Source organism: Lithohypha guttulata, assembly GCF_036872675.1.
Source record: "Lithohypha guttulata strain CCFEE 5908 chromosome Unknown scaffold_1, whole genome shotgun sequence".
NCBI classification, from domain to species: domain Eukaryota; kingdom Fungi; phylum Ascomycota; class Eurotiomycetes; order Chaetothyriales; family Trichomeriaceae; genus Lithohypha; species Lithohypha guttulata.
The window spans coordinates 2,205,562-2,230,821 of NW_027042750.1; the positions used below are offsets into that span (position 1 = coordinate 2,205,562).

The window sequence follows — 25,260 nt, forward strand, 5'->3', positions numbered from 1 at the left end:
CTTCCTCACAGTATAATACACTCCTGTGTAGTCCATCACTCTCTCTGTCACTCGCGTGCCTTAATGAACACTTCAAACCACCCGTATGGCTCTAACAACCGTCGGCATTCTCCTCAGCAGTATTGTAGTACATTGTGATTGACAGAATCTTGAATATGTTATCTTCTTTTGGTGGTCCACTAGACCATGCTTGTCCATTTAGCACAAACTCATCCATAGTCAATCAAGTTGGACTTACCCTTATCCCCATTGGCCCAATTATTCCAGATCCAGTAGCCAGGCACAGTTGGTATGTTGGTCGTGTACCTCTTCTGCAAATTGCCATCCAGGTAGAAGGCAATGAATTGCTTGGTCCAGTCGATCCTGTATTCGTGAACTGCAGTGACATCCCATGGAGGTGGTCCTATCTCCTGTGTAGCCTTTGCGCCTTGAGTGACTGCTTGATTGCTGTACCAGATTGGGATCGGGTTACTATAATCCCTGGTGGTTGTATTGATGTTGTTGCCGAGAGATTCTCGATCGGTCAAGTACTCTATGTCGGTCTCTTGTTGGTCGTTCTTGTAGAAGAATATACCTGCGGTCAACAAGTTAGCCCGATCTATCGCACATGTCGTGGCTTGGAATCTCTCACCATGGCATGTTCCAGGTACAGTGCTAAAGATCGCCTTTGTCCAGACACTTGCATGCAGTATGTTATTGAAAGACGTGGTAACTTCTGCACTGCTGATAGTTTGACCGCTCCATGGCTGAGCATACTGTACCCCTGGAACTTTGAGATTGAGAAAGCCGAGATGGTCAGTGTAGACGTTCTTGGACTCAAATTGATGGTCGTATGGAGCGCCCTTGTATGAGCCTTCCACAATGTATCGGCTTGCTTGCAGACCTTCTGGAATGCCGTTCTCAAAAATGTACTCTTTTTTAAACTTGAACTTGCCTGCCGCTGGAACATTCCATGCACAGCCGTCGAAAGTAGGCTCGCTTGGAACGCTGGGAATTGCACTGGCTGAGGTTGTCGATGTTCTTGTGTTCGTGATTGTGGTCAAAGGACGTGTTGTTGAAGTGTCTGATTGGCACGTTAGTGTACTGACCCGAGTGATTGTTGTCGTGACGGTGCGCGTAGTCGTCTTGGTATACGTTGTCACTGCCTGTGGATCTCTCTTCTGTAAGGTGTGGTGGCATTCGTCATATGGTGCAGGAGAGGCCGACACTTGAATCACCACGTAGCTAAGCAGAAGGTAGAGGTATTTGAGCTGACCCATGCTTACTAGTTGAATATGCTGTTGTGTTGACATGAGATGACATCTTCACTACCAGGGCACAGTTTCGAGGTCTTTATAGTTCTGAATGAAGGGTCCTGTCTCGAAAATTGTGCTACTATGTCCACTCACCATCTTTGAAGAACGACTTCACCTTCATGACAGCGTCAGACTCAGACACTCGGTCCTGTGCCTCGTTCGGGAGATCTTGGGCCTTCTCCTTTGCCCATTTTCTGATCCCGTTGGATGGCATTGTGTGTGGATCTTCAGAGGATATCTCTGATTGCGGTTCGCATGTCCTGGCTGGTGTGGACAACTGTGACAGCGGTCTTAGACCTAGTGAGCGCAACAGTATGAGTAGTACTGAAGAAATACGTGATACTGACAAGCTGTCAAACGGACAGGATAACGATGTTGAAGCGTGTCATATGATATCTACTGTTGCGTCGTTGTTGGGTCAAATCAACGATTATGCTTGCCTATTCCTGACAAGCTTTGGCTCGCACCTGCCATTCGATGCTTCACACTGACCCATGTGATTGAACAAGGAACACGCCATCACCCTGTCAGGCTGACCCTTCTTTGAGTAATGCGAATTTGTTAGAGCTTCCATTCTTGGGCTGATCCGCACGCTCTTGTGCGCTGTTGTGTGGATGATGGCGACATCTCACCAACTACTACTAGTACCAACAACTCGATGTCGTTCGAAGGCGAGGTTGGGACGGCCTGGAGCTGAGTTCGAAGTCTTGCATCAGGGCTTAGGGACCTGATCGTGGTGGCGTCTACAGCCTAGGCCACGTTCTGCTGTGCATAAGGGTAAGAACGGCAATAGATGCATGGTGTACGCGCACGCCTTGGCTTCGTGTTACTTTGAGTATGTCCCCCTGTGTCACTCGTCGGATGTACCTTGTCTGCCCTCATCGACTGTGCTGATGAAGCGATAGCGAAAGTGCTAGCCGTCACGAAAGGTGCGATAGTAGATGCGAATAAATTTGCCGTCTTGGCACAAGGACAATATGCATCATCGCAGTCATTACGTCCACCACCTGAAACCTTAGCTTTAATGATCAGGCCATGACAGGCACTGTACATGCATCAGAATGTGCCGAGAGTCTCGGCCGAAGAGACAAACACGCCTATAAACGAACTGGTATTCGGTTACTGAGTACAACACAGCATACCGACAGGCGTCAGGACCTACTAGCCCAAGCCAGCCTTGCTGGTCTTGACAATATGTCGGACATGCTCAAGACTACCCTTGTTGCCCTCAGCACCAATACCCATTCCAGCGGTCCAGCCCATCTTCTCGAGCATGGCACGACCTTTGTTGTCCACTCCAATCTCGGGAGCCGAAGCACCTACAATCTCACCATCCCTGTAGGTTGCACCAGTCATGATGCCACCACCTCCACCTCGTCGAGCAGGTCGTGCGGCACCAGAAACTCGAGGTGTTTTCTTTGAGCCTGCTCCCATGTGCTTTGGGAAGAACTTCCGAGTGTTCATCAAAGCATCGATCTGCCAGATGGTCTCGAACGTGTATTGTGGTGTGCGAGATGTCTTCGTAAGCACTGGATATCGACCAAGTCCAATTCCTTCTTTTCCTTCAGAGCGGGAGTGAAGCTTGAGTGATTTGGCTAACCGATGAACTGCCGCCCTCACTGCAGCCTCCATTGGAGATAGTCTGAGCTCGTCAACGTCTTGTACGAGGAACTGTCGGATGCGAGTCTTGATGATCGCAGGGTCGCCCGCGTCAGCTGCATCCAGAGTTGCGGTAAGGCGAGCTTCCTCTCTCTGTCGCTTGCGCTCAGCCTTCTTCTCTCGATCCTTAGTCCAGGTGTTGACAAGCTGATCACGCAGTTCTTCATCGAGGTCGCCTAGATCCCATGGAAAATCAGACTTCCTCCCCTTCTTCGTTGGTCGAAGACTCGGCCTCTCAAAATCCATCACGTCAAAGGCACCATACGGATCCTGGTCCAATGCATCTGCAAACGCCTCAGCGGAAGGAAAGCTATCACGTTGCTTCTTGTTGCGCTTCGATCGACCTCTGTTGGAAGTGTGCTTGCCAAGATTGAAAGAAATGAAGTCGTTGTTAGCACCAAAAACATCATCCATTTCCTCTTGCTCTGGGGCTTCACCGTCGAACAGCATTAGCTCGTCACTACCCAGACCGAGCTCTTCTTGCTTTGCAAGAGCACGGGCTATCTGCTCGTCAGTCATGCGAGCTGTGTAGTTGATGATGCGGGCATTCTCGTCATCTTCAGATTCAATATTGTCAATCAGATCCTGCAGAGCTTCTTCATCCTCTTCGTCTTCCTCCTCGCTATCATCGTCGTCGTCATCGATATCGTCTTCCTCGATGTTCATCTGACGTATCTCTTCGTATATCTGAATCTCTTTGATAGCGCTCTCCGAAGTCAATCTACCGTGTAGCATCCATTTTGCGTCACTAGCATCGGCTCCATCAGCAATAATCAGATATTGAGCTCCACTGACACGAGTTCGGTGACGAATGACCTGACCAACATCGTCAACCTCCTCGTCTGTAGTACTTAGATCGTCAAAGTCAGCAAGGTCGTCGGAATTCCAGTCAAAGGCGTGCTCGGGAACATCTCTGATAGGGACCGTACTGCCTCTGTTTCTTGTTTGTACTTTCGCGTTCTCAAGGCCATCTCCGTTGAACATGCGGAAAGTTTGAGTTTTCTTGAAGGACTTTCGAATCGGTACGGAACCAGGCACCTGCTCCTCGTCGTCTTCCTCGGAGTCGTCTAAGGCCATGTTTTCAATGTAGTCCTGCATAAGAGCGTCCTCGTTACGACTAAAGAGGCTAGGGTGGAACGTTTTGTCAGTTTCGCGTTTTGAACGAGTTCGGGCAGAGATCGGAGGCTCTCCATTCAGGTCTTGAGCATCGTCGTGATCGGAGGCTGGTGAAGGGGAAATCGAGTTCTGGTAAATGGCAGGATCTGCCATTTGTTGTTCCTGTTTCGTGGTAGACACTGCACCGGGAGAGGCCTCAACCTGTTTGCTGGCCTGCACTACAGCAGGTGGTGCGGGAGTTGGTTTCCTGCTAGGTAGCCGACTGGGTGCAGATCTGCCTGCGAAAAGGATCTCTTCGTCACTTTCCGATGAGGGCGAGACTGGAGGCTCAACAACTGTAGGGGCAGGAGCAGGAGCAGCATTATTGCTATCCGACGATTGTGCAGCGAGCGTGGTAGGAAACGGAACTGCATCGACCTGGTGAGTTGTGACGGGCTGTGCGTCATGAGTATTGGAGTCTGCTGCAGGTTCATGCAGTGCTTCTTTCTCTCTTGTAGTTGACGAGCTCTCTTCAGGAACGGCCTGGGTATGTCTAACAACCGTCGTTTCGACGTCAGATTGCTTCAACGGTGAATCGTCTTCGCTGACTGTGTTCCATGCATCTTCCTCCCTCTTTAAAGGTCCAGCACTAACAAATGAGATACCCTGAGTACGCAAAGAGGTAGTACCCCACGCAGCCGTCCTTCTGTCAGTGTTCCTAGCCTCCTCGCTCATGCTAAAGCCATGGTGGCCACCTGATGACGAGGACTGAGCGGCGCTTGACCAGTTTTGCAGTGACCTGGATCTAGAGGCTGGGTCGAGTTCAGGTACTATGCACCAATTAGTGGTGCAAGAGGCCAGGCATAGACAACGACAGTACCCAGTATTGATTGATTTAACTGCTTCTGAGACATAGGTTGGCCTTTCATGCTGCCTCTAGCAGCCTTCTTGCCACGGTTCTGAGCTCTTTGCTTTGCTCCCATTGTGGCGGCCGTAAGCAGGTCAAAGAGTGACTAGTAACGTCGCGAAGACGCGGCTCACGCAGAGAAGGACTTGAGTGTTGGACCTTGTATCAAGAAAAATTGAATAAAATGTCTACACCACTCTAATAAACATTATGAACATATGACGAGAAGTGGCCAATGAGTGAAGACTGGGACCTCGTGAAGTGATGATGGCACATTTGACGAATTACTCATAGCATGTGTTCCACTCCTTGTAGGCTCTATAGGTAGCAAATCGGAGCGTAGGTAGACAGTTTAGGTGGGTGAGCTTGCCTCTTCTAGGTCAAACTAGTGCCTAGCGATAAGATATCCACAGGGCATCAGAATGTGGCGTGCGGCGATCTGATCACAAGCACTTGCATAACGGAGTGGCATAGTATCTCAATGGCTGCCTTGATTCTGGCCGCAGTCCATGCGCCAGGTAGACAATCCAGCATGACTACTCAACGTACTAGACATCACCAACTCGCGATATTGTTCGTTGCTTGAATGTATGAATTGGCTGATTGCGCACGTCGTACTCCCCAAACGCAACGAGCTGGTTCTTACAGCACACACCAACGCCGTCCTGTCCTCTATCACTTAACCACTTCTTACCGCTGAGCCTTTGTGACACCTTCCTCATACTATCTAAATATGCTTTAATGATTCTTTCGTATGAGTTCCTTACTTGATCAGTTACTGGCGATGCTCAAGGCGGACATGATGAACAACATTGACTACAAACGTTTTGTCCGCTACTTCTATGACCCTTCACCTCGCTTTGACGAAGCATCAGGAGCCTCAATATGGCTATTGGGCAAAGAATACACCTCTAGTTCTCCTCAATCCATAACGACAACAGACCGGGAGGATGTGGTAGAGATAGAATCTTCTGCCGACTCCCATGACCCTTCTGAAGCAGCAGCGTCGACTGCTCCGACAGAAGATCAGGAGCATGCCCACACCGATAAGAACAAGCATGAGCACAGAGACAGCATTGACGACGTCCATCGAGTAGAAGGTCAGAATCTGCCGTCACTCTCAAATGATCCCGCCGATGGTGGCTGGCCGCTTGCTTTCATAGACGACTTTGAATCCAGGATATGGTTGACATATAGGAACAACTTCACACCCATACCACGCTCGTCGAACCCTTCGGCTACTTCCTCCATGACTTTTGCGGTCCGTCTTCGTAATCTAGCAGAAAAAGACGGGTTCAACAGTGATACTGGCTGGGGTTGCATGATCAGATCGGGACAAAGCCTCCTTGCGAATGCCCTACTTATGCTTCAACTGGGCAGGGACTGGCGGTACCAAGATCACTTCTCAGATGCGAAAGAGTGTCACAGCCATATACTCTCCCTCTTCGCCGATTCTCCTCAAGCACCTTTCTCCATTCACCGCTTTGTCTCTCACGGTGCTACGCACTGCAACAAACACCCAGGTCAATGGTTTGGACCCAGCGCCGCAGCCTCCTGCATTGCAGCTTTAAGTACAGAATGTGCTGAAGCTGGTCTGCGAGTCTACGTTACACCCTCATCGTCTGACCTTTACGAAGACAAGTTCAAGTCCATCGCAGCTCGATCTTCTACAGATCCCACAATCACTCCAACCCTCATCCTCATGGGGATACGATTGGGCCTCGACAGAATCACACCAGTATATCACGAAGCCTTGAAACGCTCGCTCACATATCCACAGAGCATAGGCATTGCTGGTGGCCGTCCGAGCTCATCGCACTACTTCATTGGTGTACAAAACGACACATTCTTCTACCTCGACCCTCACGAGACTCGACCTGCCCTGCCTTATCACAGCTCCTCAGCCGACTACACACCCGAAGAAATCGCAACATGCCACACCCGCCGCCTGCGAGGCTTGGACATCAAAGAGATGGATCCCAGTATGTTAATGAGCTTCCTGATCCGCGACGAATCGGATTGGGAAGACTTCAAGCGGCGCATCAACGACGTGAGGGGCAAAAAGATAGTCAACATCTACGCTAAAGAACCACCTGTGCCAGGACAGAGCACAGAGAGAAAAGAAGCAGTAGATGAGGTTGAGACTTTTGACGATGAGGACGAGGATGACGAGGGAGATGACAGCAAGACGGAGAAAGGGGATTGATGGTATTGCACATTCGGTGCTCGAGGTCCATCTATAGTACACGTTTCAGTAGCATCGGCTCAGATTGGAGTGCTTCGGCGTTCAGGCACAGGGAGATGATCTGCCAGTGCTGGCGGTCAAGGACTATAGGCATGAGGTTACGCAGCATTCAATTTACTACTGAGAAACATGGAATGCTGTTCGGCACACGTGGGCTTTCTGCACTTGTAGCCTGGCGCACAGTAGTTCAGAGCTTCCCTCGTGCTTCTGACGGTATGAACTAATTGCTTGGTTGCTGCCTTAGGCATTTATCATTACCGTAGGTCTATTGGCTCTTCATCCCACATAGCGTGTTTGGACGCGTTGTTGTGGCGGCAGTGTCACTTGTAGCGAATCGGGCCCATGGCAGCTGGTCGCCTGTAGGGCAAGAAGCATTTAGAGCAGCAGGACAAATATGTATCTGGCAAAGAAGCATGATTCAATGTTTGAATCTTTCCATTGTAGTGTCTTGTGCATCCTGATAAAGATGCGTGGAAAGCTATATCAGCTTCAGTATCTGCGCTCAAGATGATTGTACAGATTGGTCATGCTGGGTATATCATGACCAAAGGAGCTCAAATCCGCGCCAGCTTTGCGCTTCTGCCATGACCTTCAAAGGCAGCCTCCATTCCATAAGTCGTAAAATTGTAGTCGCCCATAAACACCCATTGCAAGACGTGTGCCATTGAACCCATGATCCATAACATTGAAAAAAGCAAACAACCAAAATCAAACTGCCAACTCTTTACTTGCTTTGCGAGTACTTGGTGACAGCTTTTGTGCCTTCTGACACGGCGTGCTTGGCCAGCTCACCTGGTAGGATGAGTCTGACTGATGTTTGGATCTCTCGAGATGAGATTGTGGACTTCTTGTTGTAGGCTGCGAGCTTGGATGCCTCAGTTGCTACGCGCTCGAAGATATCTGAGTTTATATTAGCGCGACTGCTTTCACAGATAGTCGAGATTGCGACATACCATTGACGAATGAGTTCAGGATAGACATCGCTCTGTTGGAGATACCAGTGTCTGGATGCACCTGCTTGAGGACTGCGAACGCGTCAGTAAATGTTGCGATGCAAAGGCGCGCAGTGTTGCCATACCCTTGTAGATGTACGAGGAATAGGTCTCCTTCCTGGTCTTTCCTCGCTTCTTCTTGTCACCAGATGGGGCGGCGGCGGTCTTCTTGCCTGCCTCCTTCTTCTCGGTGGCAGGTGCCTTGCCAGCTGGGGCCTTGCCGCCAGTGGTGGGCTTCTTCTCAGCAGCTTTGGGAGGCATTGTTGAAAATGTGTGTTGGACGCGTAAGCGAAATGTAGAGATTTGAAATGTGGAACCTGAAGTTCAAAGAACTAGAATGCTCAAGATGAATGTGGTGAGTTGTGGATGAATAGGAAAAGAAAGAAAGATCCGGATGATGAGGAAAGCGGAGGGGAAACTAAATACAAGAAACGGAAGATAGGCAGGCTGGTTGATCGCAACTGCCACTTGGAGGAGTGGAGTATTTTTGTAATGCAGGTAGTGACAAAAAGTCGTCAGGAAAAGTCGATTTCTGTAATTGTCATAGAAACACGGCCTCGCCAAGCTTCGGAGACGCTTGGAAAAGTCATTTTGATCATACCACATGTCTGTATTTATCGTATGAGCTTGTATCAATCTGTAAATGACGTCTCTGTGGCCAAAAGTGGCAAAGCCCGCCACCTGTGATAATCGTGATCCCGCCCTCTGATTGGCACGCGACTTCTAGTTTGGTTGATCTGAAAGTGCACCTGCTTGCCCGCACGTCAGCCATTCTCCATCTACTTATAATCCTCTTTCTCTCAACCACTTCGCTGCTGCTCCCGTTTTCTTCTCTATTCACTCTTCACACATCGCATTCATACCAGCTCCAAACTTCTCAAGTTCATCAACTTCGCCCTTTTAATTCCAACTCTACCAAATCAACCACATCCATCAAAATGACTGGAGGAAAATCTGGCGGCAAAGCCTCTGGCTCCAAGAGCGCTCAATCGTAAGTTTCTCCAACAACTTCATCCAAAACGACGCGTTTTTGCATTGAAGTCGCGTCTAAAGTTACGCGTTACTTGAGCTAACGCTGTTTACAGACGATCATCCAAGGCTGGACTCGCATTCCCAGTCGGCCGTGTTCACAGACTGCTCCGAAAGGGCAACTATGCTCAGCGAGTTGGTGCTGGTGCTCCAGTCTACCTGGCCGCCGTTCTTGAATATCTGGCCGCCGAAATCCTCGAGTTGGCTGGCAACGCTGCTCGTGACAACAAGAAGACACGTATCATCCCAAGACATCTTCAGCTCGCCATTCGAAACGACGAGGAATTGAACAAACTGCTGGGTCACGTCACAATCGCACAAGGTGGTGTCCTGCCAAACATTCACCAGAGTATGTTCTCCTTCTCAAGAATGATTGCAAGTACTAACTTTCATCCTAGACTTGCTTCCAAAGAAGACATCCAAGCCAGGCAAAGGTCAATCTCAGGAATTGTAAGCTCTGGGTTGTGCTTGAGCGCGGTTTTTTCTGGAGTTTTTATGACTACACGTGGCTATGGGGTTTACGGGTAGAGCCATCGCGCTCGGAATGGATTTTTCAGCACTGATTTTTTGATGGTTGTACATTATGCCTAGAGCATTCATGATTGTGGATGAGATGTTTCCACATTTATTACAGGCATGAATACAGAGGTGCAACGATAAAGCAATGTTGCTATACAAGCTTGACGCGTCACGGCGAAAGCTCTCGCAGCGGATGTGACCGCACCATCGAGATACTTAGCACAATGGTACGACATTCAACTTGAACTCGCTCTTCATTGAAATGATCTTTGAATTCCTGCTTGGACTTGTGCCAGTGACAAGTCGCTCGTCTTTTGCGAGATTCATGTTTGTTCAAGGTATTTCGTGGTGAGCAGACACGTGGGTGTGTAAGAAATGCGGCCGAAGCATGATGAGCCTTAAAGTCTGCGTAACAGGAGTGATGTTAATCGTCGGGAATACTATAATAGAGAGTAAGCAGCAGTGCCAAGGCATGGTGTCAAACAGGAAATGTGCCAATATCGTGAAGAAATTAATGTAGAGGTAACACAGAGAGAGATTGGTAGAGACTGATGTATAATGTTGAACTTCGAGAAATTCTCACTCTGAACCGGATGCATCGAGAGTACATATCTTTCGCCCGGACAAGAGCTCACAACAACTGTCCCTTCGAGCCTGAAGACCCTGGACCTTGGCCTTGATATTGATCAACTCAAACGAAATCTTGCGTTTTCTTTCTGTGAATCTGGACTTATGTACAGGTCTTGCATCACCAATACGTATTCTCCTTTGGACCGAACCTCAGCCATGTGATGAAGTCAACCATTCGTGCTCAAAAGCAAGCTATAACCTCTTCACGTCTTCTGGTGATGGTGGTGGTAGATCTGGCGGAGGTTCGTTTCGTTCGTATTTCGAGCCGCCTGGGGCTGACGGTGGTCTATATGGATCTGGATGTTTCCATTTCTCTAGTAATCTTTCCGTCTCGACAAACAATATCTGCACTCGTGTCAGAGACCAACAGTTGCACGACTTGAGACCGGTTCTGCATATACCTTTTGATGTCTTGGGTCCAACACATTTCTATTGGCGTCGTATAGAGATCGAATGTAAACTGCTTGACCTCGCCACAGATTCCTTTGCACAGCCCAGTCTAGAGCCAGCTTGAGAGATCGTCGATATAGTGATCTATGACAGCTAGGTCAGCCGCGACTGTGTGGGTTTCTGATCTGTGAAGCTTTACCTGACAGCTTTAACATGGGCAGGTATGACAGTCGACATGATGAGGAGAGAAAGGAGCGCAACGCGCCCAGTCGTGCCTGTGTGACCCCTGCTCGCTCACTATAGCTGGTCCAGACCGTAGAGAAGACTTTGCGGCAGATTCACACCTACAACACCCTTCGACGGTCGTGTGTTGTCGCTGGTTGTGTCAACGTCAATTACAGCAACGACGATTGGAAGTTACGGATCTGGAACCAAAATGCTTGGCGAGCTCTACGTAGAGGCGCAGTCAACGGGAGCGCTTGCCATAGGCACGCTACGTCAAGCTAGGAGAGAGCTGGAGAGCCATCAAAACGGGCGTTGCAGCTTGCCGACAGCATGGTTCCGATGCTCACTATTACTTAATCCCTCACAGAATTGCCTATTTCGCAAGCAGGACATTCTTCTCCTTACTACTGCTTTGCGCTATCACGCTCTACCTCTCTTCAGCCTGGGTAGCCATTCACTTGGCTGTTTGGTGAAGCTTCTCCTCTAAGCCAGAGCTCGTCCGAGCATTTCCGTTCATATCAATTGCACGAATGGCGAGCTTGAGGACACGAAGGATTCCAGCTCTGGCTTCGCGCCTGGCAGCACCTCAAAGATGTAGCTCGACAACCATCCGTAACTATAGCGTTATCCTATCTACCTCGAAAGCTTGCAAGCTATCCACAAATCAACATTTACCACGATACAATCCTATACCTCAACTCAAACTATTTAGCACTACTACAACCCGTTATGAGGAGACTGTTGTCAAAGTTCCGCAGATGGCAGAGTCCATCTCGGAAGGAACACTAAGCTCTTTCAGCAAGCAGGTTGGCGACCACGTTGAGCAAGACGAAGAGATTGCGTCTATCGAAACAGACAAGATTGACGTGTCTGTCAACGCTCCACAGGCTGGTGTTATTACAGAGTTTCTAGTTGGCGAGGGTGACACAGTTACCGTTGGCCAGGACATTGCGAAGATTGACGCTGGCGCATCGGGTGGTGGTTCGGCAGAAGCTAAAGAGGAGCCAAAGTCCCCTGCAACCGACGCACAAGAAACATCTTCTCAGCCTGAAGGACAGAAAGAACAGCCTAAGAAGGAGGACAAGCAAGAAATAAAAGAGACTCCTCCACCACCTCCACCTAAAGAACCTGAGCCCGAGCCGAAGAAGGAATCAAGTCCGCCACCGAAGAAGGAAGCGAAGAAGGAGCCATCAAAGGAGACGTCGAAGCAACCTGAGAAGAAAGATCCTAAAGAATCTGCCGGTGGTCCTCCATCACAGTCACCGTTTGGCAAAGGCAGCAGAGATGAACATCGAGTAAGCGGGACGATACGCTGGTCGGCGAACAACATGCTAATTTGGATTAGGTGAAAATGAATCGTATGCGATTGAGAATAGCAGAACGTCTGAAACAGTCACAGAATACTGCTGCCTCACTGACTACATTCAACGAGGTTGACATGACCGCCATTATGGAACTGCGCAAACGGTACAAGGACGACATACTGAAGCAGCATGGCGTCAAGCTAGGTTTTATGAGCGCATTTGCTCGGGCATCCGTGCTTGCCATGAAGGAGCTCCCAGGTGTCAACGCTTCGATTGAGGGTCCGAATGGTGGTGACACCATCGTATACAGGGACTATGTAGACATCAGCGTTGCCGTCTCTACTCCCAAGGGCCTCGTGACTCCCGTCTTGAGGAACGCGGAAAGCATGAACATGGTTGAGATTGAGCAAGGTATTGCTGAGCTGGGCAAGAAGGCAAGTCCACCACTCTACTGTGTAATCAATGCTAACTATCGCAGGCTCGTGACGGCAAGCTCTCTATCGAAGACATGGCAGGCGGCAGCTTCACAATAAGCAACGGCGGCATTTTCGGCTCCATGATGGGTACACCAATCATCAATCTACCCCAAACTGCTGTGCTGGGCTTGCACGCAATCAAAGAACGACCAATGGCAGTCAACGGCAAGGTCGAGATCCGACCAATGATGTACTTGGCCCTAACTTACGACCATCGTCTGCTTGATGGAAGGGAAGCTGTTACGTTCTTGGTGTTATTGAAGAAATACCTCGAGGATCCAGCAAGCATGCTGTTGGGTTAAGTCAGGGTTGCGTTTCTCTGTAAAGGTACATGGTGGGTGCGTAATTGAGCTCTAGCGCATACATGTGGTCATGAAAAAGAAAGCCTTTGACGTCTCCGCCTTTTCCCATCCTACTGCGTGTTACACGAACCGTCGTCCGAGAGTGTGCTTCCTGCGAGTCAATTGTCGGTTGTCAGTTCGTGATTCCGTGTAGTGCAACTACTGTAAGCGAGCGACATTTCTGATCCATGTAGCTGTGTGCTTTGTGCAATAGATTGTCGGGAGCTTTACTCAATGGTCTACTTAGTCCTACTGGCGTACAGCCTGTTTACCTCGAACTCGTCTGTGTCATTTGCAACGTCGCCCTTGAATTCCGTCAGCAGCGACATTATGGCTGGTATTCGTAGGTCACCAAGTAGCACAGGTTGTAGACGATACGAGAGTCACTCGACATGGTTGGAGATGTGATGGTCGAAAGAAGGTGCGTGAGCAATTGGCCGATCTTGGCAGTGTACTACGCGCTTATACCGGCATAGCTTTGCATGACCCGGCCACTTGCTGGTTATTGGAATAAACTTGACAAAATCCTACCACGTCCTTTGATTTTAGCTCAGCTTCTTCGTAAGTCGACCAGGCTCATGTATACGTAACATCAAACAAGAAGGCTCAAACTGCAGGCAGCATCGTGCAAACCAATGGACAAATAACACCAGAGGGTCACCAGTCCTTGAACCAAAGCTGTTCTTGGACTGCCACTCCAGCAGAAACAATGCTATACTCGAGCGGACATCCGAAGTAGCAAGAAGTCAATAACGCAGCCTACGATATCTGCACAAGAATGTGCATTCTGTGAGTACATGAATGGCTGATTCCCAAGGTACAGGGAGCAGTAGCACATCACGAATATTAAAGCCTGGCTTACCTGCTCCAAATTCCCACATTGCCAACGACACCAGGTCAAAAATGCTCAAGCTTCAGCGAAACCACGTTACACCATAACTAATCACTGATAGCTTCGCCATTTCAAACATAGACCCAATAGAAATCATGAACCACACACCGACTGATTGCTCGAGCAGGCACTAAACATTGCTCTGTACAAGACCAGGAATGAACGGAAATTTACACGATGCTTTAATCCATATCACACGTACGACCGAACAGCGGCCACGGTAAAAGCATGACTTCGAGCACACCTTACTCCTGCTGTTGATCTCACCCATCGTGCTCGACAGCGATGCCGTATCCTATAAGGCTTCACATTTGAGCAATAAGGGCTGTATTCATCGGCATATCGTCGCTATCTAGTCAGTGTACAGCTCGAGTAACACCGAACTACACCAACATCCCAGCCACTGAACGTCAAGGCCTAGTCTGTACAAGACGAATCATGATAGTCAGCAAGCACAAAGCTCTGACTACTAAGATGTTGCAAGCAAATCGACCAATCAAGCACGATCCCACCTGATCGACGCGGGTTTCCAAGATCGATCCAGACTATCTATTGCCGTTCGGGAGCCTACACCAGGGACAGCTGATACAGCTCACACACAGGCACCGGTACTTCTTGAAGCAGGCGATGGCAGATAGGTGGAAACAACACGAAACGATCCTGCTCGTTCAAAAGGCAGAGCTGACGTCATCCACATCAGGGAGAACCTGACTGCCGTCCTGGCAAGGATGTACCCCGTCTCCTCTTCGTTGATGTCCTCATACCCGCCCTCCATCTGAGTCCAACGACAGACCTCAGGAGCGGTTCACAGCAGGATACATGACCTGGCATGACTGTGAGAGGTGGGAAGTCATTGATCGCGACTCCAAATGCAGACAACGTTGACAGCGGCCCAAGAACTGCAAAAACACATCAACCATGCCAGTATCACGCAGTACCAGGAGGGCACTAGGACCAAAGAGAGGAGCACAGGCCTTCGAAGGATTGAATAACCACATACATTGCCGTCCTCAAAGATCAAGAATTATCCTCGAGTTCAGCTTTGCCATACCTCTCGGCAAGGCTTGGGCAAGCGAAGGACCGCCGTGTCATCCCAGGCCAACGAATATCGAGGAGCTGAGTGAGTTGGACAACACGCTGTCGATCCCGGCCGACAAGCCAATGCCATCAGGCGTCTACATAACAGACTCTGAGCAGAAAACAGACGAAGCCTCGACAAGAGGCGTCCAAGCAACCTGATCCTGGTGCACCATCGAGACCCTACGCATTCCTAGAGCCTCGAGCCTCGTACCTTGCTGCCGACAAAGTGCGTTCTGGCCTCTACCACGACCACGACTACGCTGCCTCTTTCCAACATTCTGAAACTTTTCCAACAGCCTCTACATTGTTTCATTTGAAGGATGCACTGTGAATGTATACTGCTCCTCGTCCTTCAACCTACTGAACAGCTCCTTCTCACAACGAATGCAAAGCCTACTTAACAGTCATAGAGATAAATATAAGTGAAAGATCTATATGGGTGCGCTGGCCCGATCACGCCACACACCAACCAGTTGACTCGGTGAAGATCAAGTTTCCCAAGTGGTCGTCATCCTGTAAGCGATTCATCGCACGGCTTGAGCAGGTGAGTCGGCTCGCGAGAAGCATGACGACAAAGACGACACCAGCAGTCACAAGGACATGCCGCGAGTGACAATACAGTGACCTCAGCAACGACACCAACACGTCTCGAAAAATGCACGTTCGTGCTACATGACAGTCTTAAAACCACCGGACTGCAGCTGGTTCTCTGACTGCATAGCACATATAGCAGAGTACGACGTTGTAGATGTCAATAATAGCATATTATGCTTAGAGTGAAGTAAGAAAACTATGCGTCGACGACGACGAGCAGAAACATCTCGAAATCGACGGGTTGCGCACGCAACGGCACGTAGGAGCAGCCTGCGGCAGTCTGCATCGCCGAGTTTCGTGCTCCCTCACGTGATTTACAGGGGTTTGTACGGGCGTACACTCGAGTGACAATGTATTTGATCAACGTAGAGAAAGTGCTGCGTCGATGAGGTGTCGACATCGTGTTAGCGACGTGTTAGCAGCATGTCAACGTGCTGGCATTAGAGTCGCAATAACTATAAGCAAAATTGGTGCAAAATTGCATGTTTGCTTGTCGCAGAGTCGGCATCTCCCGCAACTGCGTAATAGAAACAGCCTCAGCTAATTTGTGTTGAAAAGAAAGGCCTCTAGAATCAGTACGACCATATCCTTTTCTCGCCTCGTGCATCGAGTGTTCCTTTTGCGTTCATCCTGCCATACCAGAGCCGTAGACTAATCGCAGTGGCTGCAACATAAAACGAACAAGCAGCACAAACGAAGTTTCCAGTCGGGTAACCTTCTGTTCTTTCGTTGGATTTCCAAATCCCTAGAGTGGAAATAATTAGCTTCTCAATCACGTGAATGATACGCAATTGATGTTCCAGGAAAATGGCACCGAGATGTGCCGCATATTCACTTCACTTACATTGTGCGATAATTTGTCCGATCCCTGCACAACTGTTGTTTAATGCGATTGCGAAGGGGATGGTCAGTAAGCTGGGGCTATTCGTGGTGACCCAATTGGTCAAACTGGGGGCACAAGGGAAGGCCCCAACTGCAGCAAGACAAAGACAGCCATATCGTGCGATGTATGCGTCGTGAGGCAGTAATCCCGCTGTCAGCCAGCCAAGACCACCAACAACAGAGGCACCGGCGATATGCCAGCCTCGTGCATTGAAGCGATCAGCGGAGTAGGAAAGTGAGATAGCAACGAAGAATCCGATGACCCAGGGGGGCACCGTGAACATCTAGGTCGAGATTAGTCTTGGCTGTGATGACGGGGAACGAAGCGACCCACCTGTGCTTCGACCGATCTATACCCAAGTCCAGTCACAATAGTTGGGGTGTAAAACGTGAAAGACCCTTGAGGGACAACGTCTGCAATCTATACGTGTTTGATATGTTAGAATGTTCATGCATGAACTGGGCAGGCTGCAATTCGTTTTTGGCAACTTGAATGGGACTCACATATGCGAAGTAATGTGCCAGCATTCGTGGACTGAACAATGTCTCCAGCAACTCTCGTTTTGAAGCATGGTCCGTATTGTATCCACCACCGAATTTCTTGAGCCGATCCACTGCGAACTGCTTGTCTCCGCTGCTCAACCACTTCGCACGAGCCGGATAATCGGGCAAGCAGAGGATGAGAGGTATAGCACTCAACATGGTGATGATACCTTCGATAATGAACAACCATCGAAAGCCCTCCAGACCTACAGCCCCGTTGATATGACCGATCCCATACGCGATTGTACCCCCAAAAGCTCCCGCCAAATTACAAAATGCCACAACCATTGCAATTCGTACGGCGCGCTCGTTATGTCGATACCTGCGAGAAGTGTTAGCTAAGAATGGATGTAACGGTTGCTGAGCGGGTCTTGGGTAGTTTTTGAGCGTTCAGTAGAAAGTTCTTGAGAACGTATTCCGGGAAGAGCTGTCGAGAAGTACGAACCAGATAGTGATGAAATAGACTATTCCAGGGAAGAAACCTGCTTCGAACTAGCACAGAACGTATTAGTGATTGCCCGACGTGTACACCTGTGCTGCTTCTGGTAACTCACAATTCCGATCAACAACCTCAAACTTAACACAGTAGCATAGTTCTGAACGCCTGCGAAGCCTATCGTCACTGCTCCCCAAGCTGCGAGCAGAAACCCTAGCCAGAGTGAAGGTCGTATATAGTGCTTCATGACCCAGTTGCTCGGCACTTCGAAGATAGCGTACGCTAGACTGAACGCCGTGAGTGTTATGGCATAGTCGTAAGGTGTCATTCGAGTTCGCGAGAGCATGTCATCTTGAGTCTCTGAGTTGAGGACACGAGCATTGCCTATATTGCCACGATCGAGGAAGTTGAGTAGGTACACCCAGCAGCAGAGTGGTAGGATGCGGATATCGAGGCGGCGATTCAGGTGCTTGTTGCGTTTTTCATCGTCGACATCGATTACTGTGCTGTCATCGAGCTGTTTTGGAGCATCTGTCTGACTTGTGTTAGTGCAGATTGAGTGACAGTATAGACAGTTGGACTCACTTCCGTCCTAGTTGCTTCGAGATGTTCTATAGGGCGTTCCTTCTCCATGTTGGCTAAGTCTTGATACGAAGGAATGTTCAAGGTCAGCGATATTACACTTTCGATCTGTACGTAGACTTTCAGTTGTGGTTGACCTCTTCGATAGTACCGAGGAGGATGGTTTCCAGTTTATTCAGCCTGTACCGGTCTTTGGACGGGCTCTGACCGACCACAATCCTGGCATTGTAGCTGTTTTTGGTGGGATCTGCGTAGGGGTGCCAGGTGTGTCGACCAAGAAAGCCCGTATGACAAGCTTTGGAGAGCATGCATGCATGCATGCCACGAGATGATCGACATCGTTGTTGGTGTGAATGGAAATACGGCACGCCTACACATATCTATAATGCGGGGGACACCTTGGCGGCAAGGACGAGCAGAGTACTTTACTCCAAAACGACCTAACAAATGAGGAAAGAGCCACTCGCAGATGATCAATTATCTTCCAGGTGAAAAGCTCTTACCGAGGAATAATATTAAATGCAACCCGTGTCTTCTGGATACCGATGCATCTTGAAGACAGGACGTAGTGATCACTAGCCGTACGAGAGATGAAGTACGACTGAAGTTTATTCAATAGCTCTGCCCGAGGCTGTGACGGCTCGTCTGGAGGCAGGCCTGACCCCAACAAGAAGCTCTCTGAAAATGTTCGTAAGGCGAGGAGTGCAGTCCAACAGCACTCTCATCAGGTTCGATCGTGGTCGCATGCGGTCTCTCAGAGCTGATACACGGTGAGACGATGTTGCTGGAAGTGGATAATAGGAGGCCGCCTCTAGGTCAGTACAACGTGTAGCAATCGTGTATCAATCCTCATGTCCAGCTCTTTCCTCTTCCAATCCCCATACATCTGCCATTCCCTTCTTGCCTCTAGTCTCTGGCACATACCACCACACGCTCGCCAGGAAGAACGCTCCTAGTCCACAAAACAAAAAATACACAATTCCCTTCCCTAATTTCTCATTCACGATCGGAAAGAACTGTGCCACGATGAAAGTAGCAATCCAGTTAGCTGCTAGTGCCCAGCTTTGCGTTGCGCCGACTCCTTTGCTGTCCACAAATTCGCTTGGTAGCATGAACGGCACAGGGCCGAGGCCGAATGCAAATGATGCAACAAACGTCAGCACACAAATCGCAGACAGAACTTTTGTAGAGGTGCGTATTCCGATGCCAAGTAGAACGCTCGAGGTGGCCATGCCTGCAATTGAGACCAGCAAACAACCTTTGCGGCCAAGGCGTGGATGGTCTGTGAGCGGTGCAAAGGCTGTAGTAGCAACGATATTGAGCAAGCTGACCAAGATATTGAGCAATGCAGACGAGGACGACAGTAGTCCTGACAAAAGACTGACACCATACATAATAATACTGTTGATACCAGTAAGTTGCTGAGCCGCCATTACCAGAATAACAGCGAGGATCGCACGGCGGTAGTTTGGATTCCTCACAACCTGAATATAACCAAGCTCGTCGCTCTCGTGCTGCTCGGCACTATGGCTTTCTGACTGCGACAGAAGACCTTGTCGTTCCGGCTCCTCATCTCCTTCGCTGACAATCTTTTTGACATCAATGCCCCATGATCTGATCTCTTCGTCAAGGCCGTCCTCTGTCCCTCTGATCTTGCTGAGTGCTTCCCTCGACTCTTTCCGTCTGCCACGTTCTGCAAGCCATTTGGGACTCTCGACCGCAAAGAAAAGCTGACAGGTATGCATAATGCCGATCACACCAGCAACGCCAAGGATGACCCTCCACATAGAGTCATGGCTTAGGAAGTATCCAATGAGCTGAGTGATGAAGATACCACAATTGGTCATAATCTGAGTAAAAGAACCATAGAAGCCTTTCGAAGCAGAGGGCGCAATCTCAGAGATGTAGATAGGCACAACCACAAGACCTGCTCCTGCACCGACACCTGAAAGCAGGCGACCAATGGAAAGTAGAGCAACGTTCGGCGCAAGTGCTTCAATGAAAGGTCCAAGAACAACTGGGATGGTATTGATCCGCATGGTAAATAATCGACCACGTTTGCTTGAGACAGGTCCTGCTGCAAGTGCGCCAATAAGACCACCAAGAGTGAAGATGGACTGCACTAGGCCGAACTCAGCGGCAGACATCGGGATACATTGTGGCAGAGATATTGACTGTTGCCGAATGGACTTCTTATCGCAAGTGATGACTGCCGACGGCGCATTGAGCTCACCCTAGATCAATCAGTCATGTATTTAGAGCAACAACATGTGCTTATTTACCAGATGAAAGCCAAACAGCAAGGGCGCAAGCGTTACAGTGAACAAGAGAAACTTGATGTAGATAGTGCGCCAGAAATCTTGGAGATATGACTGAATAGACATCATAAAGGTGAAGAACGAAACCTCTGAGCTGTCTTTGAATTAGGCCTTCTACCTCCGCTTGATATCTTAGATCGAAAGAGTCGCAATGTTGCCGAACTGAGGTGTGCCTCGCGTCCACAGTGAATGGATTGTCGCGTCGTAGCTGGCGGAAGTCGCCGCGTGAGATCGTACCGTTGCTGAAGGAGGGAATACAGTTATGGCAGTAACACACACTCGTACAGCGCCACTTATTCTGAAAGCACAATGACAGGACAGACACTGAAGGACTTGTAGTCGTGCATACTCAGTGCCCAAATGACAGAAATGGAAGTTGCACAAGTCGTGTATGGAGCAGCCGCGGCCGCATCCAGCCTGAGTTCGAACCCACCGCACCATCAATTACGACCCTATGCCTTGTACGAAAGACAGCTTAATTCAAATATTTTTCATTTGGTATGGAGGGATTCTAAATCTACAACGAGAAAGCCTAGAAGTAAGTGCGCGATACTTCTTATCGCATGAACACTCAGCCGTGCCGCTTTAGATGAAAGCCCATAGAAACGTCGTGATGCCCTTTCCATAACCTACGCCCTGCTAGATTCCATAAATTTCATTTTCCCTCATAAGCTGCTGTACACGAGTATCCCATCGTTATCCTCCTCTTTGCCTTCACATCAGACACTTACCTCGCTCTGTTCCGTTGTCCGCTCTTTCTACGACATTCTGTCCACATTGCTCGTAATCACGATCCACTAGCTAGCTGTGCGACGAGATCACTAGCCACGTCAATATATGGATATGGGCTTGATATCTCCTTCTCCACATTCTTGTAGCGTTTCGAGATTGGCTTCCAGTAGCCCTCAGGCTTCTTCAACTCGTAACTATTGCTGCGACTGATGCCAACACTTTCTACGCCACTGACAGGCCTGCTGGCTGCTGGACTTGTAAGTGTGCTGCTCGGATTGGTGCCTGGTTTGTGCTTCGGTTCGTACCAGACCACGTTCTGATAACCATCGCACTTGAAGTCAACCACGTAGGTTTGGCCATCAAGGTTGTATAGTTGGATATCAATGAAAACCCACACGCCGACATTGTTGGGGGTCATTTTGCTGAAGTTGATACTCACAGAACTCCCGGGTCTGCTCGTAGGTTCTTTTGCTGCATGTGGATCTTCACCATGTCCATTGTGAAGATGCTCGCCCATTCCACTACTTGGTCGGCTGTTGTTCTGAGAAGCCGTCTTGAGCTTTTGTGCAATATTTGTGGTTGGGCCATTAGCACCAAGCGCACGAATAAACTCCTCAGTGGCATGTCCACCAAGCTCTTCCACATGCCTCTTTAGCTGTTTCTGAGCCTGACTCGGTAGACTGACGGCAGAACTATGACCGGAGATGGGTGCTAGCTCACCAGGCAGAAGTATACCCTTTTTGAGTACTCGAGCACGAATACTGTATAGATCTCTTGGGATATAGTAATCTTCTGGTAAGTGGTCATACTTGTTCTGCAGAACCTGATGGCGCTCTCCTGGTGCTAGCTCGGGCACGGGTGGCAAGTCGAGCTCACTGTCTTCGTCATTACCACTCTCGTCGTGTTCGCTGGTTTCACCGCCACTATCGGGATCAACATCTCTCTGGCGAATACTAGGTATGACTTCCCAATCCGCATCAGCAGCTTTGAGTGCTTGGTACAGACACTTCATAGCTTCGTAAGGCGCATTTCGTGACCTTATCCCGAATTGCCACCTCCGAGCCCTACGAGCGGCCACCTTCTTCTGATCAGGCTGCTTGGGATCGGAGTCTTTGCCCTGAGCTGGTGGCTGGGGTGGATCGCCACCTTCCTGTTCCACCTCGAGACTTCTACTTGTCGGTGGTTTGAAGTGTGGCTTAAGAGCCTTGGCAGTCGCTTCTTGTTGATGTACAGGAAGTTTCACTGGCATACCGCTGGCGTCGTTCACCACCTCAGGAATGGGTATTGTGGATGGTTGGTTATGATCAGAAGCAGTAGGGATTTGGAACAAGGCATCTGGGTCTTTGCCATCTGCTCTAGCCTTCTCGCGTACTTTGAGTAACTCTTCATGAACTGAAGGGAGAGAGGTATTGAGCACTTGTACGGTGGAGATTCGAGGCTTGATTTCCTCTTTAAGCAAAGTCGAAGTGTCAGACATGGTACGGCTCGTCCTGCGGGGCTCGCGACTTGCAGTTGGTGTCAGTGGTTTTATGTCGTCGAAAGCTCTGAAAAAGCCGTGTCGTGGAGAGCCGGGAAAGCCGGGATAGTTGGGTTCTATCGGGGGCGAGGAAGCCATGAAGGTCTCCAGGTCGGGGTTTTCGTTGGCATATTGAGGAGTCTCCCTCATGAGCTGGTTTTCTCTGACGATGAGGTAGGCATCCTTGATAGCACTTGGCTCGTCCTTACTCAGAGCATCTTTGACGTCTTCCATTGGGTAACCCATAGTTTGCCCTAACTTAGAGACGACAGATTCATGAATTTCTTGGACGAGACTTGCTGGCTTTCCAGGTGCAAGTTGCTGCGGGTCGATGGCTTTAGAAGAGTCAACGCCAGTATCCAGGAACTCTTCGACAGGTTCTCTGAGATATGCAGGCAAGTCTTTGATGAACCACTCGTGCTGTCGAATGTCGGGGATCTGTATGCGCTGGACAGGATGGACCATCAGGCAACGTTTGATAAGGTCGGCGGCACCCGGTGGTGTCTGGGAGGGGATGTGGAAAGAGCCAGCTTGAATCTTCTTGAAGAGAGTCGGAATAAATTCGTCGTCGAAGGGTAGGCGGCCAACCAGGAAAACGTAGAGAATGACACCACAGCTCCAGACGTCGACCTCAGGACCGGCGTACAGCTTGCCGCCAATAACCTCTGGAGCAGCATAATTGGGACTGCCACAGCTGGTCTTGAGAAAATTGCCATCGGTCATGATATTGCTCAGACCAAAGTCGGCTATCTTGACGTTCATGTTCTTATCAAGCAAGAGGTTCTCAGGCTTCAGATCTCGATGGACGATCTTATGGCGATGGCAGTATTCCACAGCACATATTATCTGCTGAAACAACTTCCTCGCCTTTGCTTCACCCAGCCTACCGTGCTTAACTATGTAATCGAACAGCTCCATGGGTACATATTCCAAGACCATGTATATGTCGGTCTTGGTGGTGATGACGGTGTAGAGTTTGATGATATGAGGATGTCGCAGGAGCTGGAGGTACTGGATCTCTCTTTCAATTCGACCAGCCAGGTCTCGACTGATCAGCTTGCGACGATTTATGACTTTCATGGCCACCTCCTGCTTCGTTACTCTGTGTCTTGCCAGCTTGACCTTGCCAAAGGAGCCCTCGCCAATGTTCTTGACAAACTGATATTGATTTAGTCGCTGCATGGCACGGGTGGATGCTGGAGAATCTGCGGGAGGAGTATCGCTCATGATTACATTCCTTGCTGGAGGCGATGCCAGAGGCAGCGACGGTCTTGATCGGGTCGGGGACATGGTGGACAAGGACATGGACAGCTCGTCATCGTGGAATTGTGAAGCCATGATGGGCGGTAAGAGGCGGAAGGGTTACCCAAACCGAGTGAATGTGTACTTGACTCGTGAGGTTCAAATTTGACGTGCAATGTGCGGGAGTTTTCCAGACGATTGTACTCTGTCACCAGTAGTCACTAAAGCACGAGCCCAAAGGGCAGGCAAGCATTGAGAGGGCGGGGCAGGGCGACGATCGATGGTCGTGGTGGAGTGATGTCCTAAACCTGCTTAATCATTGCGCACACATGCTGTGCTGCCACAATAGATGGGAGGGCTTGTCGAAAACTCTTCACGATGAGCTGTCGAAAGACTGCAGGGCGTTTGACGAGGTTTGCGAATGCATGTAAGAGCTGGGATGAGGGCAGTAGAACGGTGTCGTGTGAAGGGTTGGTGATTCAAGCGTGCATGCCAACCATGGCCAGCGTCATATCACATGTCTCTCGGGCATGTCTGGGCGCTGATTGGGACCGATCCACTTCCGTTCCTGGCTACGCGAACTCTAAATTACGAACCGATTATTCCCCAGCTTGCCCTCTACAACTTCAATCTCTCTACCACCATCGGTTCCTCAACAGTACTCACATACATTTCATCATGGGAACCGAATGACAGGCAGTGGTGCAGGTAGAATGACAGGATCTAGGCATGATTTTCGGACGCCGATGTCTTTCGAAGGACAGGCAGGAACAAACCGGACGTTGAGCACGCTTCAAACGCAGCTGCATAAACGGATACACAATTGCACATCCTACTTTGGCCTCGTTTCCTTGCTCAATGTGGACGAGCAGTTGACTTTGGGATCACCAATTGACCTTCGAATGTTTCTGCTGGCTGCTCCGCTCTACAATGACAACTCAACCTGTACCACATTTTCTTCATGAGACCATCGTGAGGAGAGTATCTCCGACTTCAGCCTCTAATATTGGGACGAGCTTGACAGATTTCATTTCCAACTCGAGTATGACGATACTAAAGGGTAGTACGTATGTCGTTGAAGTATCTGAATTTCTAGCACTAGTTACGGGCTGTAGAGCCTAATATCACACCTATCGTCGTAGGAAGAAGGTGTGACGAGGTCGAACATTTGGTTTGGTTTCCTGAAACTCAAAATGTTCTCAGTGAAATCATACTGATCGCTTACCAGATACAGCTGTTCGTCAGTCGCACCCGGCAACAATGTACTATGCACAGCATGTGTGTCTTCCTTTCCAAGAGCAAGATGCGAGAGAGCTATTGTCATTTAACTCTTGAA

At 49.4% G+C, this 25,260-nt stretch overlaps 9 protein-coding genes across 9 annotated transcripts; 3 read left to right on the forward strand and 6 right to left on the reverse strand.

Annotated features, from left to right (window-relative positions):
* Nucleotides 1–91: 91 nt before the first annotated feature.
* On the reverse strand, nt 92–1,509 carry LTR64_000797 (uncharacterized protein; the record flags this gene model as incomplete). The annotated part of the gene is made up of 4 exons (XM_064895180.1): nt 92–189; nt 239–574; nt 632–1,063; nt 1,389–1,509. 4 exons carry the CDS (start codon nt 1,507–1,509, stop codon nt 92–94), a joined length of 987 nt encoding a protein of 328 aa, XP_064757867.1.
* Nucleotides 1,510–2,456: 947 nt separating this feature from the next.
* Nucleotides 2,457–5,032, reverse strand: SQS1 (squalene synthetase-like protein; the record flags this gene model as incomplete). Its single annotated transcript, XM_064895181.1, has 2 exons — nt 2,457–4,879; nt 4,930–5,032. 2 exons carry the CDS (start codon nt 5,030–5,032, stop codon nt 2,457–2,459), a joined length of 2,526 nt encoding a protein of 841 aa, XP_064757868.1.
* A 678-nt stretch (nt 5,033–5,710) lies between these two features.
* On the forward strand, nt 5,711–7,162 carry ATG4 (Cysteine protease atg4; the record flags this gene model as incomplete). The annotated part of the gene is made up of 1 exon (XM_064895182.1): nt 5,711–7,162. The coding sequence occupies one exon, from the start codon at nt 5,711–5,713 to the stop codon at nt 7,160–7,162; it is 1,452 nt and encodes a 483-aa protein (XP_064757869.1).
* A 763-nt stretch (nt 7,163–7,925) lies between these two features.
* Nucleotides 7,926–8,454, reverse strand: HTB1 (histone H2B; the record flags this gene model as incomplete). The annotated part of the gene is made up of 3 exons (XM_064895183.1): nt 7,926–8,101; nt 8,155–8,226; nt 8,280–8,454. 3 exons carry the CDS (start codon nt 8,452–8,454, stop codon nt 7,926–7,928), a joined length of 423 nt encoding a protein of 140 aa, XP_064757870.1.
* Nucleotides 8,455–9,131: 677 nt separating this feature from the next.
* HTA1 (histone H2A) lies at nt 9,132–9,676 on the forward strand (the record flags this gene model as incomplete). The annotated part of the gene is made up of 3 exons (XM_064895184.1): nt 9,132–9,184; nt 9,279–9,571; nt 9,621–9,676. 3 exons carry the CDS (start codon nt 9,132–9,134, stop codon nt 9,674–9,676), a joined length of 402 nt encoding a protein of 133 aa, XP_064757871.1.
* Nucleotides 9,677–11,744: 2,068 nt separating this feature from the next.
* KGD2 (2-oxoglutarate dehydrogenase complex E2 component) lies at nt 11,745–13,068 on the forward strand (the record flags this gene model as incomplete). Its single annotated transcript, XM_064895185.1, has 3 exons — nt 11,745–12,281; nt 12,332–12,745; nt 12,769–13,068. 3 exons carry the CDS (start codon nt 11,745–11,747, stop codon nt 13,066–13,068), a joined length of 1,251 nt encoding a protein of 416 aa, XP_064757872.1.
* Nucleotides 13,069–16,245: 3,177 nt separating this feature from the next.
* On the reverse strand, nt 16,246–18,167 carry LTR64_000803 (uncharacterized protein; the record flags this gene model as incomplete). Its single annotated transcript, XM_064895186.1, has 7 exons — nt 16,246–16,418; nt 16,518–16,839; nt 16,890–16,976; nt 17,060–17,420; nt 17,544–17,590; nt 17,653–18,069; nt 18,120–18,167. The coding sequence occupies 7 exons, from the start codon at nt 18,165–18,167 to the stop codon at nt 16,246–16,248; spliced, it is 1,455 nt and encodes a 484-aa protein (XP_064757873.1).
* A 791-nt stretch (nt 18,168–18,958) lies between these two features.
* Nucleotides 18,959–20,500, reverse strand: HGT20 (Bifunctional purine biosynthesis protein PurH; the record flags this gene model as incomplete). The annotated part of the gene is made up of 2 exons (XM_064895187.1): nt 18,959–20,350; nt 20,399–20,500. The coding sequence occupies 2 exons, from the start codon at nt 20,498–20,500 to the stop codon at nt 18,959–18,961; spliced, it is 1,494 nt and encodes a 497-aa protein (XP_064757874.1).
* A 721-nt stretch (nt 20,501–21,221) lies between these two features.
* SNF1 (Protein kinase) lies at nt 21,222–24,020 on the reverse strand (the record flags this gene model as incomplete). Its single annotated transcript, XM_064895188.1, has 1 exon — nt 21,222–24,020. One exon carries the CDS (start codon nt 24,018–24,020, stop codon nt 21,222–21,224), a length of 2,799 nt encoding a protein of 932 aa, XP_064757875.1.
* Nucleotides 24,021–25,260: the final 1,240 nt, after the last annotated feature.